Genomic DNA, 19,140 nt, shown 5'->3' with positions numbered 1-19,140 from the left:
GGGGAGGGCCGCGTCCCCCTCGGTTACCGTTAACGGCCGCTCCGCTGGGCCGCCCTCGCCCTTCCCTTCGGAAAGCTGCGCAGGGGCTCCTGCGGCGCTTGGGAACGCGTGGCGACGCGGTGTGTGCGCGGAGAGCCGCTGCAGCAGCAGCGCGGGATGCGGTGAAGCCGTCGGGAGAGGCTTCAGCAGCCGCCTTCCCCTCCCGCTGCTCCCGGTGGGACCTTCTCCTCTTGCGGTCCGTGCCCAGAACAGGCAAGCGGCGGGGGAGAGTTGTGTGCACGCGGTGACGAGGCTGCTGGGCCGGTACCTGTTGGAGCGCAGCTCTCATACACACGCTGCGGAGAAAGCCGGGGGGGAAAGAAAGAGACTATTCTGTACAGTTCCTCAGCAGAGCTCTTAAGTATGTCAGGATTATACTATACCATAAACATGCCAAAAAAGAAACCAAAAGCGGGGATTTCTGTGCTGCTTCTGCCAAAGTGCTCACATCATCTTGGAGGAAGGTAGCACTGCCTAGTTGCAAAACAGGTTATTAAGGTCTTGTTGCAATTAAGACAATGAAGTGGCTTTCAATTTAATACCAGAAGATGGGCCTTTGTCAGGGTTGAAGTCTTCATTGGCTTTGGGAAGTTRTTTCCTAAAGGAGTTACATKTTTTTTGTGAGCGTGTTATTTASGGAAGCACTTCATGTCCTTAACTCTAAAAGCTGCTTGACTTTATATTCATACAGAAGAGAATACAAGTAGTTGTTTTTTCCCCTTCCCTTTGTCCTAAGCATCATTTATTTTTGTACATGTTCTAAAACATTCTGCTAGTGTTCTCTATTTTAGTTGCACAGGAAGCTGTCTTGCTCTGTTTTGTTGGGAATCTGTAATGGAGTAGTTGGAATTCTTAATTTGCTCTCCACATTTACTTTGTGTACTGGAAGCTATATGATTTATTGTTTGCTTTATTCTTTACTTACACTAAGTACAGAGCTGCGTGACTTTCTACTTTACTTCTGCATCAGCTAAAACCAGAGTGCCTAAAATACAACCCAGAGGAGAGATCTCCCTTCCCCAAATCCTTTGTATCCACTTGTTCCCAGCTGCCTTCTTCCCTAGGGATCGGGATTTTGACAGTCTGCCATCGCTGTTGATGAGTCTGCGTTCATTACTGACACAATATAGATTATTTAAAGCAATGGCAGGGGTAGCTGGAATGCAGAACCTGCTCCATGTTGTGCCCTTGACCTGATGTGTGCTCACCTGTCAAAGAAAAGTAGCTTTGTTTGGCTTGAGATTGAACTTCCTTGTCTTGAAATCTTTTGCAAACTGCAAAATATAATTTAAATACTTAAATTTGGGAGCTTTCTGTTGCGTTTACCAGAAATTCATTATGTGCTCTGAAGATTTCCCCACTGAGAGGAAAGCTTGTTTAGAGCATTGCAGGTTAGAGAAGGGACTTGTCCTCCTTCAACCTGCATCCCAATCCCTATTCCCCATCCAAGGCACTTTAGCTTTCATCAGGTGTGTAGTCARGTTAGCATCAGATTGCTCCAGTAGCGAATTATTAGAATTATTTTTAATTCTAATTAATTTTAATAATTTACTTTAGAATCATTTTGTGGCTTGCATTTGTGGCATTTAACATTTTTCATTTTCTTTTTTAGTCCTTCTGGAAAACTTGTTCAGATTGAATACGCCTTGGCTGCGGTTGCTGCAGGAGCTCCATCAGTTGGAATTAAAGGTACGTTCAGTGAAAGGTTCTGGAGCCTGAATATCAATGGAGAAAACTAAACCAGTTTGAACTACTTGCTGGATATTTCTTCATCTACTGTAACGTTCCAAACTTTCTTCTTTCTTCAGTAGATTTTCACGTTTCAGTGGTTTTAATGTTGTCTTTTTAGGTCTCAGTAATTTTTAGCAAAGGAGCATAGATCTTTTCCTAGGGCAATTTGGGAGACATGTAAGTGGTAGAAATAACATCTGTCATTTTGAGGCTTTCTCTTTCTTTAGTAAAGGACTCCAGCTTTGTGTCTATATATATGGAAGTTGCTCATAAGGATATTTCCATGGGTCAGGTATAATATATGCTTCAGAATGTTTAAAATGGCATTGCAAAAGCATGCATTTATTTAAAATGAGATATGATGTGCTGGCAAGTTCATCGAAGGATCACTGTTTAACATCAATATAAATCTGAAGGGCCTGTAAGATRAAGAAGAAACAAGATTCTTTATATTCTGACCTAACTGTTCAGTTTTCAATTGCTTTTGATAATCTGATTTTAATATGGAAAACCCCATTTTCTTTTCCAGCTGCAAATGGAGTGGTGTTGGCAACTGAGAAGAAGCAGAAATCCATYCTTTATGATGAAAGGAGTGTCCACAAAGTAGAACCAATTACCAAACATATAGGTTTAGTGTATAGTGGTATGGGCCCAGATTACAGGTATTTAAAAGTGTTGTTCTGTTGTCATTGAGACATGCTTACATTGGAGAAGTGAAGAAGCTAATAAATGCAGTAATTAGCTGTTTCTGTTTAAGCGTATGGCATAATAATGTTACGGTGCATATACTATCAGTATATTAAATCCTTGTTCTGGTTTAAGTTTTTATTGACATACTCCAAGCCTTAACAAAAATATGTAAAAAAGGAATAGCACATGAACAGCTGTGTGCTTAGTTTCAGTTTAAGTGCTTTAGCTTTTATTGAATTAATAAGGATATCCTACTGAAGTGTATACTTTCTTAAATCAATGTTAGGCCAGATATGTGATTTCCTCCTGTAGTATTTATTGTAATTAATATTATTTTYAGTACTAACTGGTATCAGCTAATTGTGGTTTTTGTTTGTGTTTCAAATCCTGTTCTTCTCTTTGTTTTTAGGGTACTTGTGCACCGAGCTCGGAAGCTGGCCCAGCAATACTACCTGGTTTATCACGAGCCCATCCCAACAGCGCAGCTAGTACAGAGGATTGCTTCCGTGATGCAGGAATACACGCAGTCCGGGTACGCAGTTTTCAGCAGTTTGAAGGTGCTTAGAAAGACTGTTGCTTAAACCCAAGGTAGCAACTACCACCWGATGATGAAAAGTTTGTAGTCAAAAAAAGCAGTTAAACTTCCTGAATGGAGGATGCCCATTCAGGATGGTGGGGGGACCACTGTCTGGCAGTGGGCAAAACGCACTGTTAATGGCTTGGAGGGGGAAATACATATCRGAAAAGCCAGCAGGCTTTTGTGGTGGTGGTGGTTGAGTAGTCATTCCTGATAGCAGATCTGAGCTGCTGGGAGGCCTTTGGGGAAGATGAACACGTGCAAAATAATTCAGTCAGCTTTGTGGGTTGCCATCCACGTTTCAGAACTGCTTTGAAGTCATTTCTGTGTTAACATTTTGCTTGCAGGGGTGTTCGACCGTTCGGGGTGTCGCTGCTAATATGTGGTTGGAATGAAGGGCGGCCCTATTTATTTCAGTCGGATCCGTCTGTAAGTATTCAGCACTTGAAAACTCTGTTGCTCGTATGAAACACCTGAAACTTTATAAACGCCCATGGAAGACTGCAAGAGCAAGAATAAAATCCCTACTCAAGTCAGAGGGAGCCGTTTTCAGTGGGTGCTGGGAGCAAGCCTGGCTATTTGGCTGCCGTATGAAGGAAGCATAGGAAGCGGATAGCACCTTCTAATACAGGGCCTGCCTGTTTCTGCACTGCTTTTGAGGGGTGGCAATTTTTGCAGAGAGAGATCACCATCCTTTTTCAATCCTCTCCACCTAGTTGGCAGTAGCAGGGAGAATCTGGCATTAAGCTCAGGAGCCAGGATAGGCATCTGACTGCTTGTGTCRCTCAAGCAGTGTTCCTTAACCTGCGTGGAAATCAGGGCACAATCAGTTGCATCATGAAATGCAGCGAACCTGCTTTACACTTTAGTGATCACAGTGGCTAATTTGAATAAGTTTACTATAGTAGCATTGCACATCTAATAAAACCTACTTTGGATTCCTGTGCTAGTTACAACGCTTTTCATCAAATAAAGAATGAGTTGCTGTCATGATTCTTGGGAAATTTCAGAAATTTTAATTATTGACAGATGTTTGTAGATAAAAAGCAATATGAAAATGCCTTCTGAGAAACATCCTGAATGATGCATAGAACTGTTGATGGTCCTCACTTCAGAATAAGACAGATGGCTAAATAGTCTTATTATTAGCTAAAACAACTGGGCGATTTGTAACTATAGAAAGAAAGAAAAATGCATTCCAGGCTTTACAAAAGAACCAAACATATGTATTCTTGAAGGCAAAAATGTTTTCTGTCTAAGGAATTCCAAATTAGGGGTACACCAGTGAAGTACTACATTCACCTTTCAAAGTAGTGGGATTGTGAAAACTGGAGATGAACAAATGTTCTGGGTATTTTCACAGTATAGGTTCACATATTTAATCAGTCTGTGGCTCAAAAGAGTTCCTATGTTCGCAGTAAATCTAATATTTCCAATATATTACTTGTACTTTTTACGAAAATGGTGTTTGACCAAGTTACTCAGGATAATTCAGTGTATAAATATGTTGTTGTTTTTACAGGGAGCTTACTTTGCATGGAAAGCAACAGCAATGGGAAAAAATTATGTCAATGGGAAGACATTCCTTGAGAAAAGGTAATGTTTAATATATGTCTGAAACAATAATTCTTTTGTTCAGGATCCATTAGAGCAGCCAGGCAAAAAATGCATACGTTCAAATGATCAGAACAAAGTTTTAAAATACTTTAAGGAAGCTAGAAGTGTTGTATGTTAACAAGTGCATAGGAAATTTACCTTGCTTAAAGAAAATTCCAGCTTTTGTATTCATGGAGAGTTATCTCAGCGCAGTACACAGTGTATTCAACGTAGATATTTTGTTCTTATCAGTATGAACAGTGGTGAAATACTTCACATTTATCAATGATTCATTTCAATATTAATAATCAGTGCTTATCAATGATATTTGTAGGAAAAAAAATAATTTTAGCACTGCTTGTGTTTTGAAACTTTAAGATTTTTATAGTTTTGAAATATCTGTGCTTGTTGGCTGAAACAYGAGATCTTCTTTTCACAGATACAATGAAGATTTGGAACTTGAAGATGCCATTCACACAGCTATTTTAACACTAAAGGTTAGCAAAATATTAAAGAAATACGTTTCCTACTGTCATAAATTGATGATAGTAAGAAATCACAGGATCACAGATCATTAATTCTATTCCCTGAACTCTCTTTCCTTATAGGAAAGCTTTGAAGGGCAAATGACAGAAGACAACATTGAAGTTGGCATCTGCAATGAAGCTGGTTTTAGAAGGCTCACTCCAACTGAGGTTAAAGACTACTTGGCTGCAATAGCCTAGTAAAATCAAGCAAGACTATGTGAATTCACACAGATCTTTTTAATTTTAGCCACTTAAATGTTTTTGTTTGCAGTTTTGCATACTTATTTCTACTTGGTTTGTCTGACAGATTTTTTTAAATATCATGGGTGCAAATGGAAGAGTCCTAATATTGTAATACATTGAATCTTACTACATTTAATTCTTTCCCTTGATACGTGGAATCTTTGTACACAAAGTACTGTACAAAATGTAAAGTTATAATGAAAGCTTATAAAGGCTAAAGAATAAAATTTGAAGGACACTGTTTTGGGGGACAATGTCTGTGTGTCTTTTTAATCATAGCTTGTTTATCTACACAAAGCTGAGATTTCAGTATCTTTATTATATTAAAGAAACAGATCTTTCCTCGTGTGGATCAGCTGTAGTAAACTGATGTTAGATATTCTGTTAAAAGAATTTTTAAAAAATTGTTAGTGGAGAAGGTATTTTTTTCTCTTGCAATTCTGTTTAAGTACTATTTAAAGTAACTTAGAAAAGTGGGTTACTCTGTAAAACATCAGGTACTCTCACAAAGAGGCAGAAGAGAGTCATCCATATGGGATATAAACTGTGGTTTACTTCAGCTCTGCTCTTGAAGGAGCTGGGATCTTAGACTTGTGTCTGCAAGGTATATGTGTTTTCTGTTACTTGGGTGGTTTTCATTGCCCTGGGAATGTTTCTGTTTGTGTGTTTTTCCCCAGAAATAATGAAAGCAACATAAATTGCTACTGTCTCGAAACCAGATGCTTTTATCCACATGGGTAAAGTGAATACTATGTACAAAGCCAAATGGGCATATTTAATGCAGTGATTTTAGCTGTTGAATTATGATAAATWATTTTCCATTCTTGAAAGTGGAAGTTAATGTAAAGAGCACTTGGCCTACATATCACAATTTGTACAGGTACAGATCTAGATCCTTCAATATATGTATAGATATATTGCTTTGTGTTAATGTCTTTAAGCTTCTGTAGAAACATACGTTACATAAAGAACTGAAGAACCAGTTATATATATATATATTTATATATATATATACTTTTTGTTATCAGAAATCTGGTCAGTAGCTATTTAGTGATGTTTGCAGATTTTTGAATTTTTGCAGATTTTATATTTTTGAAGCAGTCTGTTTTAATGTTGATAATGAAAAGCAAACTGGGAATGATAGCCAGATGACTTCTATGTAAGAATGAGCTGAGATGGTAGTGGCCTGGCAGACTAAGTGATAGCCAGCTGTAAAGAAAAAAGATATGCTATGAGTTAGTCTACAGAAAATTACATATAAACTTTCTAATCTGTTCTTTCGTAGGTTTGATTTTTTTTTTAATGTTTTTATTAGGCAAGTAAGACTTTCTGAAGCATGACGTGGAGTTTTATTTGACAATGTCAGAAATAAAAAGCTATATCCAGATGATTCCTAAAGACTCACTCCACATCACTTTTCAGTATTTTTCTCTCAGAAATAACTCTGCTCTGATTCCTCTGGTAGTGAGAATTAACAACTGGAAAYTGAAAGGGGACGATTTAGATTGTTACAGCTTTCATCCAGACTTTGAGTCGTTCAGAAAGGCAGAGTGCAACTTGAATACTTCTCCATCTTTAGTGAACTTTTGTGATCTATAAGTATTAATTTTAGTGAATAAAAAATGTAGATAGCTSTTCTAGAAAAGACCAAGGCTTGCACTAGGTTAGGTGCCTTCTGCGGTAAGAAGAGTTGATCTGTTGTCATTCTTTTGTGCTTCTAGGCCCCTCAGATTTAAGAAAACGTAATTTCAGGGGGGAGAGCCACCTCAAAGCCTAAGACTGGGTCAGATGAGAGAGCCGGGCGCTCGGGGCCGGGCTGAGGCCGCCGCTGTCCCCGCCCGGGGCCCGGGGGAGGCGCTGCGGGCCGGGCCGCCTCCTGCCGCCGCCCTCGGTGCCAGCGTGTGAGTAGCGGCCGCCGCTGCCCGTTGCGGGGAGGCAGCGGGGAGCGCCGTGAACGGTTCGGCCGGGCCGGGGCGGCGCGGGGAGCCGGGGCCGGGAGCGGGCGCCGCCGAGCRGGGCCGGGGGCAGCGCTGAGGGCGCCCTGCCCTCACTCAAGATGGCGCCGCCGCCACGTGAACAGGGCGGGGGCGCCGGCGGAGGGTCTGGGGCGGGGGGGGATCCTGTAATGGCGGCGCGGGGCGGGCTGGGGCAGGTGATATGGCGGGCCCGGGCTGCGGGCCCTGCGAGCGGGCAGCGCGCCCCGGCGCTGCAGGGGAGCCCCGAGGAGCTCTCAGGCCCCGAGACACCGCCCAAGGCTTAAAAACAAAAATAAAATTCTCTTTAGGGGTACTCAGTCTGGGCGCTTCTAGTTTAAGAGTGAAACCACCTCACGTTTGCAGTTCTTTTGTTGCAAACAAGTGCTTCATGTTTCAGGTTTTTATCCCGTTTAAGAGCTTTGTGTCAGGTTTGCCCGTGTATTGTTGGGGTTAAGTGCTCATGGAGCCAGTWGGACCTAGCGCAGGGTATCCAGATTGGCATGTAATGCAGATGTGGGTTCAGCTACCTGATAAATCCGGGTTCAGAAGTTGTACCGGCAGAGCCTTTTTTAATACCTGGGCTTTATACTCTCGCTCAGGTTAAGCTGGAGCCTTGTCTGTCTTGCCATTTAACGCCAGTCTATGTCATTTGATGCACAATTCAGCCAAAAATTACAGTGCATATATATAGTGAAATGAATCCCTTTGACTCCCCACTGAAGTATTCATGTATGGTTAGTGTGGCTTTAGGACATATTTTTTCTTCTGATACATTTAGCAATACATTTTTTCAAAGCCAGCCTACATATAATTAAGTAATTCCTGTTGTTTTTACCTCAGGGAGACATACTGAGTGAAGTGGATGGAAAGGACTGGACTTTTATATGATGCCACACACCATATAATTTTACTTGTGTGAGCCAGAGAACAGGACATTTTCTCTTCCTTGCTGGATTCTGCAGAGTAACTCTGAAGCTGCAGGGATACAGGGCTGTACAGGGCTGTACTGCTCACAACTGTAAAAAACAGGATTTTCCTGAATGCTTTGTTAAAAATAGCTGCTGGGAGCCAGACTTCATAGTTTTATAGAAATGTTAGGTGTCTTAGGTAGCTTTTAGTTTGGAATGGTAACCTTGGTGGGAAAGACAGGCAACATTTGCTTATGGCATAACAGGGTGCAATGGCAACTTCTGCACATGAGCTTGGAGAGCTGAGATCCCTCTAACAACTAGCTCAGTGTTAAGGGTTCAGGTGTGCCGAGGAGAATCTTGCAAGGTATCYGCGGAGATGTGAATGCTGTTGAGAACTTGGGTCCTCTGAGGCTCTAGCTTGGATCCCCAGAGGAATTTTAGAAAGATACTGAGCATATTGGGAATGGTGCCGAGGTTCCTGTTGCTCGTGCTTTGCAATAGCTCTGTGTGTTGTACCAAACGTACTGCAAAGCTCTGATGGATGTACCATTGCAAAATGTCTTCTGATTGTTCCTCACTGTGCAGCAACACGCTTTTCTTCTGCTTGCCCTTGACAGGAATAATGTTACCAACATGTCTGTGCAGTCCCTGCTTTGTGAAAGAATCGCAGTTGCCAAAGAATTAATCAAGAGAGCCGAAGCCCTTTGCAAGTCCCAGAAGGGGGATGTACAAGGTGGGGCAAAGCTGTGCAGCAAGCTGAAGGCCGAGTTAAATTTCTTACGCAAGGTGGAGGCAGGGAAAGTGGCTATTAAACAATCCCACCTGCAGAGCACAAACCTGACCCACCTCCAAGCCATTATTCAATCAGCAGAGAACCTAGAGGATGTTGTCAGTGTCCTCCACGTTTTTGCCTATGAGGACAGGTTCGGCGACAAGCAGACGCTGGTGGTTGATGTCGTCGCCAACGGAGGTCACACGTGGGTGAAGGCCATCGGCCGGAAGGCCGAGGCCCTGCATAACATCTGGCTGGGACGGGGCCAGTACGGTGACAAAAGCGTCATTGAGCAGGCGGAGGACTTCCTACAAGCGAGCTGTCAGCAGCCCGTGGAGTACAGCAATCCCCACATAATCTTTGCCTTCTACAACAGCGTGTCTAGTCCCATGGCAGAGAGACTCAAGGAGATGGGAATATCTGTGCGGGGAGACATCGTTGCTGTGAACTCCCTGGTAGAGCCATCTACAGCAACCCAGCACCAAAATGCTGGGGAATCAGATGAAGAAGGCCCTGAACTCCTGCAGGTGACCAGAGTAGACCGGGAGAATTTAGTGGCCAGCATTGCTTTTCCCACCCAGATCAAAGTGAATGTGTGCAATAGAGTTAACTTGGACATCACCACCTTAATTACCTACGTCTCTGCTCTGAGCTATGGTGGCTGCTACTTCATCTTCAAGGAAAAAGTGCTAACGGAGCAAGCAGCTCAAGAGAGACGTGAGAGAGTTCTGCCTCAGTTGGACGAGTTCATGGAAGGGAAAGAGCTCTTTGCCTGCGAATCTGCTGTTAGAGACTTCCAGTCCATCCTGCAAACCCTGGGAGGACCTGGGGAGAGGGAACGAGCTGCCTTGCTAGTGAAAAGAATTAAAGTGGTGCCAGATCAACCATCTGAACGTGCCTTGGGACTAGTGGCAAGTTCCAAAATCAATAGCCGTTCTCTAGCCATCTTTGGGACGGGAGACTCTTTAAAAGCCATCACCATGACGGCCAACAGTGGTTTTGTGAGGGCAGCAGCTAACCAAGGCGTCAAGTTTAGTGTTTTTATCCATCAGCCMAGAGCATTGACAGAAAGCAAAGAATCTGTTGCTGCACCTTTACCAAAGAGCTGCCCACCCRATAATGGACTCTAAATCATTTAATGACTTAGTCATTGGAATGATCTGCCCTGGAGGCTGAGATTTTCCTCCTTTGGTAGCTTGGGGCAGATGCAATGGAGACTTCTGGAGAAATGAGAGTCATAACAATACCTTTTTTGGGGTATACATCAGTGAAAATAGCAACTACAGCAGTGGAAGAGTTCTTCAGTGGGCTTGCAGTATCTTTAATCAATTCTTGTCTTTTTGTTCAGCTGACCTACAATAATTTATTCACTAAAGTAATAAGTTTTCCGTGAAAATTGTTAATTGCCTCACAATATATTAATTGTATCCATCCCTATTAAAATGTTCAGTTGAAGCACAGTTATCCTTGCCTTTTGTCATTTTTGCTCGTCTTCTGCCCTTTTAATCCTCTTCATAGGGATTAAAGTCACCTTCTTAAGTGGACTTCAGGTTTCACATCTGTGAAACTTGAACCTTTCCTTACCTATCCTGTTCAATGGATGGTTGGAAGGCACCTCCAGAGATCATCTAGTCCAACCCCCTGCTCCAGCAGGGACACCCAGAGCACAGGGCACAGGGCGGCATCCAGGTGGGTTTGGAAGATCTCCAAAGACGGAGACTCCACAGCCTCCCTGGGCAGCCTGTGCCAGCGCTCTGTCACCCTCACAGAAACGAAGTTCTTCCTCACATGGAGATGGAACTGCCTTTGTTTCAGTTTGTACCCCGGTGTTTCAGTTTGTACCCATTGACCCTTGTTCTGTCACTGGCCATCCCCGAGAATAATTAAGCTCTATCCTCTTTACRTTCTCCCCTCAGATATTTGTCTCACTCAGTGTTGAATAAATAGCAACTTTTTTTTTTTCTTTTTTTCCTCCAAGAGAGAGATGCTATCTTAAAAGTCTGTCTAGTGTTTTGCTGTTTGCTCTAATGGCACCATTTGGTGTTTGGTAATAATTTGCATCAGGTTCACAGTGGAAAATGTTGAGATGTCAGAGTGAGCCTTCTGGCCCTGAGCTATCCATTTTATCAGGTCACGGAGAGAGATACCTACTGAATATTTTATAGTTGTTGCTGAGCAAGACTGCTTTATTTTGCAGCTTCTGGGTCATATGAAGAACACTGCCTTGCTTCCTGCCTCTGCAGCCCAAATTTCCTCCTTGGAGATGAAGTAGTCTTGGCTCTGCAGTGCTGCCCTCAGCCTGTTCTGTTCCTAGTGTTATAGAAACACTTCGGCACCGGTGTGGGAATACTGAGTATAGCACTTGGTGTGCTTGTTGCTGCTGAGTGAAGCAGCACCAAGGAGCAATGCCCTGTCCCTGCCAGCATGTTTCACTCTGCTCTTACTACAAACGTGGAATGACCTGTTGGAGCTGTCACCTATACACACATGCTGTGTATCCTTACCTGTACTTTCTTGTAATGTATGGGGCAGCCTCTTCTTAGCTTTGGCAGGTGTTCAGCTTCACCTGCTGTGCATTCTTGCTCGTCCCTGAGGTTTAATTTGGTGTGGTTTGGCCAAAGCAGATGAAACTGGGCTCCCTCACTGCAGAGCTCTAAATAAAACATCTACCTTCTCACTACAATCTAACGCGAATAACAAAACTGCGTGACAGGCGCCCCGATTAATTTCCTGAAAGCCTCTTTTTGAAGAGAAGAGAGGACAAATGTAATGAAACAGTGTAAATAGTGCAACATTCTGGCCGTGCTGGAGAAACACAGGCCTAGCCCAGGTCTAGCTCAGCTCACTCAGGCCTAGCAGGCCTTATTAAACCAAGTTGCTTCATACAGGAGGGGAGACAGTGCTTTATCCCACTATGATGAATTTACCAAAGCACAGACACCTGTAAAACTTTACTAAGCTATAAATAGCTGACTTTAGCAATATTGTTAGCTATTATGTCAGCTATAAATAGCTGACATTAGCAAGACTTATGTTGATTTCTGCCATGAGAGCTCTTACTSAGGACACCTGAGGGATTTCTTCCTACTGTGGCAGGTGTGAGAATCAAGGTGAATGAGGCCACCTGTGTAGACCATGGACCGTGTGCCTAAAAGAACTGTTTCTTTTCTGYTTTAGAAGCCTTGGAAAAAARGTCTGAGAAACCTCATAATGAATAAACTATGAATAAATAGTTCATAGAAAGAGGAGTTTTCCGTGTTTGCAGCTTAGRGTTTGTACAGCTAAGGTCCAAGCAGACAACTTACTGTGTTCATCACTGACTAATCTGGTTTGGCAGTCTTACAGATCATACTTGAAGCTGAGTATGTGGTATCAGTGCCCTCTATGGTAATTCACAATAACCTTTTAAAAATGAATCCTTTACATTGATTAAATCACTTTTAAATTGCTTGCAGCCTTTCCACCTTCAGTGGCAAGAGTTTTGGGAAACAGAGGAAAGCTGCTTTATTTCACTCCTTGTTGTTGCTCTTAAGAACTGAATTTCTTACATATTCTGTGATGAATCCTGTTTCCTTTAGAGCATCCTCTAAAGATGTTTTTACAAAATACGTGTATTGGAGGGAAGGGAAGGAGCCCTTGCCCTTATCCAGACCAGGTAAATGATCCAGGGGAAGCAACAAAAAACAACTACAAAAATAACTCTGCATTGCCCAGGAAGAATTGGGCCGATTCTGCCTGCTTTTTTTTTTTTTKTTGTTTGTTTGTTTTTTATGTTATTATTCTCAGTCTTGATGCTACAGAGGTAGTTGACTTGTTGCAGTGGTATTTTTGTGTGAACGTGAAGCTAAAGTCTGTTAAAAAGCCTTTGTATCTGGAGCCACCGTGTGTTCGTTTTACTCATTGCAAGTCAAAATACCCTTGCTGACACATCTGACACCATATTTATTACTAAACTCTTCATTAATCTCATTTATTTATTTTTATTTATCTTTTATCTTACTAGTTTGTACCAAGCTGGATTACTCTTCAAACAACAGTGTGACACTGACAGATTGTAAGAACAATTTTACAAAGGGAATGCTGAGGTTGGTTACCAATATGGAACCACAATGTGCTTTGGTTGTGATACTGAGTATTTTTCATATTGCTTTCCATGATGTTGATGATCTGCATAATTTTAATAGAAGTTCACCAATTCGGACATGATGCGTTTAGAGAGCTTCTGTTTCATTTGAGGAAGGAGGAATTAGAGTTAGGAACTTCCTTATTTACGATTTAACAAACAAGGAATTAGAAGATTCCAAGTTAGGGATAAAAAAATGAGGTAGAAAAGCTGGTAACCCAGGACTGCTTATCCTTTCTTCCAGAACCATACAATTGCTTTGCCTGCACTGCAGCAGGCACTTGAGGCTACGGAGACTCTTTTGCTGCAATACGTATGTTTTTGTTGTTCTTTTGTGTGTTTGTTGGTCAACTTGGTCATCTGCACTTGGTTTTAGTTTATGTTACCTGTGTGTTGCTGTACACTGTAAGCTTGTGAAGGCTCTGAAGGAACCAACATCTCTTTACTCCAGCAGTAAGAGTACCAAACAAGGAGTGATGCAGCTGATCCTAGGCAGTAGAAAGTGCTTGGATATTAGATAAGAAGTAATGAGGTGAGTTAGCTAACACATTCCTGCCTATGCAGGGACATTCCTGCATACATTCAAATATTTCCAAAAAGTGACTTGTGTGCCATTGTACCTGTAAGCCACGAAATCCCTCTGGGGTAGTTTTGCATGTTGCAGCCTCTATGGGGTAAATGTTGGTAGAGTAATCAGCTAAACAACAGCCTTGGTTTTGAACAGTCCCCTCCTCTGATGTCTTTTAGATGGTAAAGAACCATGCTGGTGTATTCTGGAGCTCTTCTGAAAATACTTTTGCAACCCTGTTCCTAAATGCTGAGTACCATACACATGCTTGATCACAAGTTAACAGTAAGAAAAGAAACAAAAATATATATCAGTTGTTGAGGAAGAAGTTTAAGAGGAAACTTTAAAAAAAAAAAGCTCTGATTTTCCCCCCCCCTTTTTTTTTTTTTTTTTTTTTATGGAGTTAGAATAGGTTTTGCAGTAACGACAAGGCATATAGTTGCATTGACACACTTTATTTCTGGTTACTAAGGAAGCAACAGCACAGGTTACCTGTGATGGAACTAAACTGTTGCTGTTGAAGTAAGCAAGAATGAAACCAAGTTCACGGACTGAAGGCCATGGTTACTCTGTTCCCACAAGCTGTAGTCTTAGGCTGCCCTGCTATCCAGTTCTGCAAGCACTGATTTTGTGTTCACATGCAATGAAGTCAGCTCAGCAGGTGAATGTGGCTTTTGCTTTTCCATCAGGATTTGATGTTGCAATTCATTCTAGGGTAAAAACAAAGACAGTGAATGTAGAAATGCTGTACAAAGTGGTAGAGCTTCTTGGAATTGCAAGTTTGGGCTTGGCAAATTGCTTTATAAGAATATCAGGGAAATTAAGATTGTTTTTATGTCAATTATTATCAAAAAAAAAAAAAAAACACAAAGAAAATCCTTCTCCTAAGTGTACAGAAGATTCTTCTGTCTGTTTACAGGATCCTTATTTCTAATGTCTTTCACAAAAGACATTCCTCCCTTTTTAAAAAAGGAGAAAAAAGCCCCAAAGAATGAATATCTGATAAGGAAGCTATGTCCCTTTACCCATCAGTGAGGCTGAGCTTATGATAAAGCAGCTCACTGTGGCAATAAGAAACACAGAGATATAGCAGTGCACATTGCACTGCACTGTAGGAAAGGAATCAAAATTCAGACTCTGAGATAGTGAGTAGCATGAGTGACCTTTTTTTTTTCTTTTTTTTTTCTTTTAACCCGTGTTTCTCCCATATTGATCTGCTAAAATAATTGGGGTCTCAGTGCTTCACTGCTGGTACGAGGGGTGATGTTTTACAGGAGATTTTGCCCTCGTGCTGCCTTGTTATATTAGTGGTGGTAGTACTGACTACTTCCATGGGTTGCTCCATTCTCTGAAACTGCAATAAGCAGTTATAATATTACTATTTTCCTAGTACATATATAGATAAATGCCACTGAAGTAGGTGAGGAGATGGGCTTAGTGATCATGGGAGAAAAAAAAAAGCAAGAAAATTTGAAAGGAATTGTTTTCAGGAGTATTTTCAAAAGATGAGGCAGATGATATGGACTACAGTAAAGGAATATGGAAGGCAAAGTTGGATTGTCTTGCTAATCACCCTGAAAGCACACTGGGAATGAGGCTGCTGGGAAAATCCTAATCCTTTAGGTGTGTCCTCTTTCCACTTTCTGTGCCCTGCTGTGACCTCTAGAGAGGCTGCTGATAGCCCTAATAAAAGAGCGAAGAGCCTGGAGGCTCCTGCTATTTGAGAGGAGATCTTAGTCTAGATGACAGATTGTGCAATTCCTTTGCAGGTGAAAGGCAGCTCTGTAGGGATGAATGTGATGATGACACAGCCCCTGCTGGTTTGAAGTCATTGAAATTCTACATCTTCATTTTTTTTTCTTCTATGTAAGATAATTTGACCCTTCTTTTCAGAGCAGAGGTTCATTGCAGTGAAAAAATAAAGTGTTATTTTTAAAGTGTCTTTCCCCTGTGGTGCAGGTAAGGTGGGAGCATGAGGGTAACCAAGTTAGATAGCAGTAACAGGTGAGTGCTCAAAGACAAAACGGGTCTCACCAGATCCGGTGGTTGACACCGGGGTTGGTTCTGTGCTAGGCTCCACACTTGGGTCGAGGGTAGGGTCGGTGCTTGACTCTCCACTCAGCTCCCAAGTGGTCTCTCCGCTCTCTTGCACTCCCRTGTTCCCGGTTTGTCCCATGGCTTCCGCCTTGGATGGCTCTGTGCTGTAGTCCAGGGGGGAGCCTGTGCTGGGCTGCACGCTGGAGTCTCTGCTGGGCTCCATGCTGGTTGCCTCAAGCAGAGGAGTAACAGGGGTACCTGCAGAAAARGAGAAAAAAGCACAAACAAACAAACAAACAAAAAGATACACAAACGATGAAAAAATCTGAAAAGCAAAGTTATTTCTACAGGTATGTAGTTGCTTCTACAGATCAGAGATCCAAGGTGGGAATTTGCCCAGGGAAAAAGAAAACTCTGTGAGTAAATCCCTTCTGTGTGTGGATCTTATTTCAGATTGGCAGCKGTGGAGTTGGCTCTGTGCAAGGGACTGGACAAAATGCTGTGGCCGGTGCCCTTGCCGTGGCCTTGACTCACCTTGTGCCAGCGCGAGGCGGAGCAGGAGCAGAGCCAGCAGCGCTGGTGTGGTGGCCGCCTTTCCCAGCATGGCTGCCACGGGCCACGGCGGCACCAGGGCGAGAGGCCGYGCCAGGAGGTCTGAGTGCCGAGCGGGGCCGAGGTGCCGGCTATTTAACAGCAGGCCCGTGACTCGGCCCACTCTGCTTTTGCAACCCGCGGCGTGCCGGCAGGCCCCAGCGCCCTGGTGGCCTCRGCAGGGTGGACGTAGGGCTGGTCAGCCTGCGGTGAGGCGGCGCCTGCCCGTGCCTGGGGCAGAGGTGACGCTACCGCCCGGCCAGGAGGACGTGTGGGGCTGGGAGGTGGGGCAGAGGCTGCCCCAGCCCCGCTGGTGTCGCTGCTCCTCCGGGCAGCGCGGGTTGCTCAAGGCGGGCGGTCCGACCTGCTGGCTCTGATGAGGATCTTCCAAATGCCTTTGGTGTGGCGGTGGACAAACGGGAAGGGCCTCGTGGTGGCAGGTGAAGGGGGACTGAGAAATGTGCAGCTGGCTGCTGTGCTGGAGGGAAATAACAGTGGGGTTAAAAAGCTTGATCAGGTCGGGATGGGCACGTCTTTGGAAAGCCTTCCTTTCCCATTGCTGGGAACTGGTGAGCATGCACCTAGCCGGGGATAGCTCAGGCACCCGTTCAGCCCCAGCCCATGTGTTTGGAGATATGGACAGTACAAGACAAATCCCCAGGGAGAAGCCAGACGTTTGGTGTTGTTTAATTTCTGATGCCGAAAAAATGCTCTGGTCGCACGCTCGAGCTCCCCATGACGTGCCCCATCCCCGCTCCCTGGCAGCCAAGGGAAGTGGGACACAGGGAGGGATGTGGAGGTCACGGCCAATGTGTCTAGGCCAGCAGTCGCTGTTAGCTGGGGCAGGAGGGGCGTATGAGTAAATGCTATAGCTACTGTAATTTCCAATTAGCAGAATTAGGTTTGTGTCAAATCACTGTAAAGGAATTCACAGTCTGTCTCTCTAAGGGTTTTTTTCCCCCATTTCTCTGAYTCCAGTTGTTTAATATTGCATCGACTTAGTTTTTCAGCACAGTGTTTCTTTCAAGCTGTTTCCACCTCTAGGGTTTGCCTAAGGCATTATTCTTCTAATCAAGCTTTTTATGGTGCAAAAGAAAGACTTTTTTCTTTCTYGAAATGAGAAAGAAAACTGATGTCCATGAGCACCTACAGATGTATGCTTTCTGTAKCAGACTTCTCCTGGGTTGCTAGTTTCATTTGAAGGTTGATATGTAGCAGCTTTTCTTAAATGTAAATGGAAGAATCTGGCTGATGGAGGCTTATCTAGAAGACTCATCTATACTGATGTACAGTTCAGAATTCTTAAGATAATGATCTGTAATTAGCATAAATCCTCATTATATGCTAACAACTCTTTTTTCTTCCCCTCTCTTGAGGGGAATGTTTTTCTGTTATCTTTCTGAGGTGATGGGCAGGTTATTTGTGGAGGAAAAGCAACTAAACGTGATGGATTCCGTTCTCCTATTGAATCACACCACCGTGCAAGGAAAAGGGGAGCTGTCGTGTTACTCCCACAATGAATTTTAAGACATTTCTCTTAYGGTGAGTGGAGCGCAGTGTTTCAGTGGCCAGGCGAGCTATTTTCACAAGGCTCCTTGACCAGATTTTCCTCCTTCATGCACTATTGAGATCTCTACTGCTTCGTAGAGCCTCAAACAAATCCGAGGAGCTGCATTTAAGTGTTCTGTCCCGGGGTGAGGGCTGTTTGTCTGGAGGCAAAGCTGGGTTCACTGGGTGCTCACTGCCGCCAGTCATATCGAGTGAGTAAAGACTTGCAAGGAGGAAGCTAAGAACATGGCAATCAAGAGGTGAGTTTTCAACAGGAGTTTGTCTCACTGGGTGTTTCAAGGATTAGTACAGGGTGTAGCTGTCACTGGTTAGTATATCTTCATCGGTAATCTTAAAGAAAATTCAGTTATTGCTGAAAGGATAAACAAACAGTGTTCTTAAAGCATAAATAAAGATGAGGGCAGCAGGGTCTTCTAGAGGTATGGCCTTTCTGACTGGGGCCTTTGAAACAAAATGCAGCTAAATGCATGTTGGGCACATAAGGAAGAGGAAGGAAAGCCATATGTGGAGCAAGAAGGCTGCATTCTGGAAAACAGTCCTTCTCTAGCTGTTCTCTCCCCTACCTACTGTCCACAGTCCGAACTTTCTCATTCATTGTGGAATGTGAATAAGCTAGAATAGAGAAACAAACTATGAATATTAGTTTGTTTCTTGAGAAAGATCCCTTCCTTTTGGCATAGYGAGAAGTTATGGCTTGATGCGAAACAAACTAATTTAATGATCTGGACACAACTATTAGGGTTTACCAAGAGTGAACTAGGTGATATTTTAAAACCCAATGGATTAAAAAAAATACATTATTCAGTGGTTCCTGTTAATTTTGCAGTTTTTGAGTCTTGATCGTCCGGATTACGTATTGTTATTGTTTTGTTATTGTGTTGTATCTTTTAGATGCCTGAATCCTGAACAGGAGAGTTGTGTGAAGGGCAGCTTCACTAATTCTCTTACCACGCAGGCTGGGTGCTTTGATTCCTATGGAAGTTGAGGCTGCCACATGGAACTGCAGGCACGATGAGACCGACAGCTTAGACTTCCTACAGGCTCCTGTGCCTGTTTGGAGACTGAAGATGAGAACTTATTTTTTTTTATCTTTATGACCTGGGGCGAGTGTTCCCAAGCTGCTGTGCAGGCTGGCACAGTGCCAGGGGAGYTTGACACCAACAGTGGTAACTGAAGCAAGTCATGGACTA

At 43.2% G+C, this 19,140-nt stretch overlaps 2 protein-coding genes and 1 long non-coding RNA gene across 3 annotated transcripts in view; 2 read left to right on the top strand and 1 right to left on the bottom strand.

Annotated features, from left to right (window-relative positions):
- Positions 1 to 5,823, top strand: part of PSMA2 (proteasome subunit alpha 2) — a 6,037-nt gene extending 214 nt beyond the window's left edge. The window contains exons 2-8 of the mRNA XM_026047638.1: positions 1,647 to 1,728; positions 2,300 to 2,432; positions 2,870 to 2,992; positions 3,385 to 3,466; positions 4,560 to 4,633; positions 5,073 to 5,130; positions 5,242 to 5,823. Coding sequence (XP_025903423.1) covers positions 1,647 to 1,728; positions 2,300 to 2,432; positions 2,870 to 2,992; positions 3,385 to 3,466; positions 4,560 to 4,633; positions 5,073 to 5,130; positions 5,242 to 5,358 — 669 coding nt within the window. The 3' untranslated portion in view covers positions 5,359 to 5,823. The remainder of the gene's footprint in view (positions 1 to 1,646; positions 1,729 to 2,299; positions 2,433 to 2,869; positions 2,993 to 3,384; positions 3,467 to 4,559; positions 4,634 to 5,072; positions 5,131 to 5,241) is intronic.
- A 2,118-nt stretch (positions 5,824 to 7,941) lies between these two features.
- On the top strand, positions 7,942 to 10,407 carry CUNH7orf25 (chromosome unknown C7orf25 homolog). The gene has a single exon (XM_026047716.1). It carries the CDS (start codon positions 8,924 to 8,926, stop codon positions 10,190 to 10,192), a length of 1,269 nt encoding a protein of 422 aa, XP_025903501.1. The 5' UTR covers positions 7,942 to 8,923; the 3' UTR covers positions 10,193 to 10,407.
- A 3,830-nt stretch (positions 10,408 to 14,237) lies between these two features.
- Positions 14,238 to 15,961, bottom strand: LOC112954264. The gene is made up of 2 exons (XR_003250676.1): positions 15,788 to 15,961; positions 14,238 to 14,463 (listed from the first exon to the last, which is right to left on the bottom strand). It is a non-coding gene; the product is annotated as an uncharacterized LOC112954264 (long non-coding RNA).
- Positions 15,962 to 19,140: the final 3,179 nt, after the last annotated feature.

The sequence above is a fragment of the Nothoprocta perdicaria genome, unplaced genomic scaffold (assembly GCF_003342845.1).
Source record: "Nothoprocta perdicaria isolate Ctin4 unplaced genomic scaffold, notPer1 scaffold_5, whole genome shotgun sequence".
In the NCBI taxonomy this organism is placed as follows: Eukaryota; Metazoa; Chordata; class Aves; order Tinamiformes; family Tinamidae; genus Nothoprocta; species Nothoprocta perdicaria.
The sequence above is the reverse complement of the archived record's forward strand: the minus strand, read 5'-3'. Positions and strand labels throughout refer to the sequence as shown.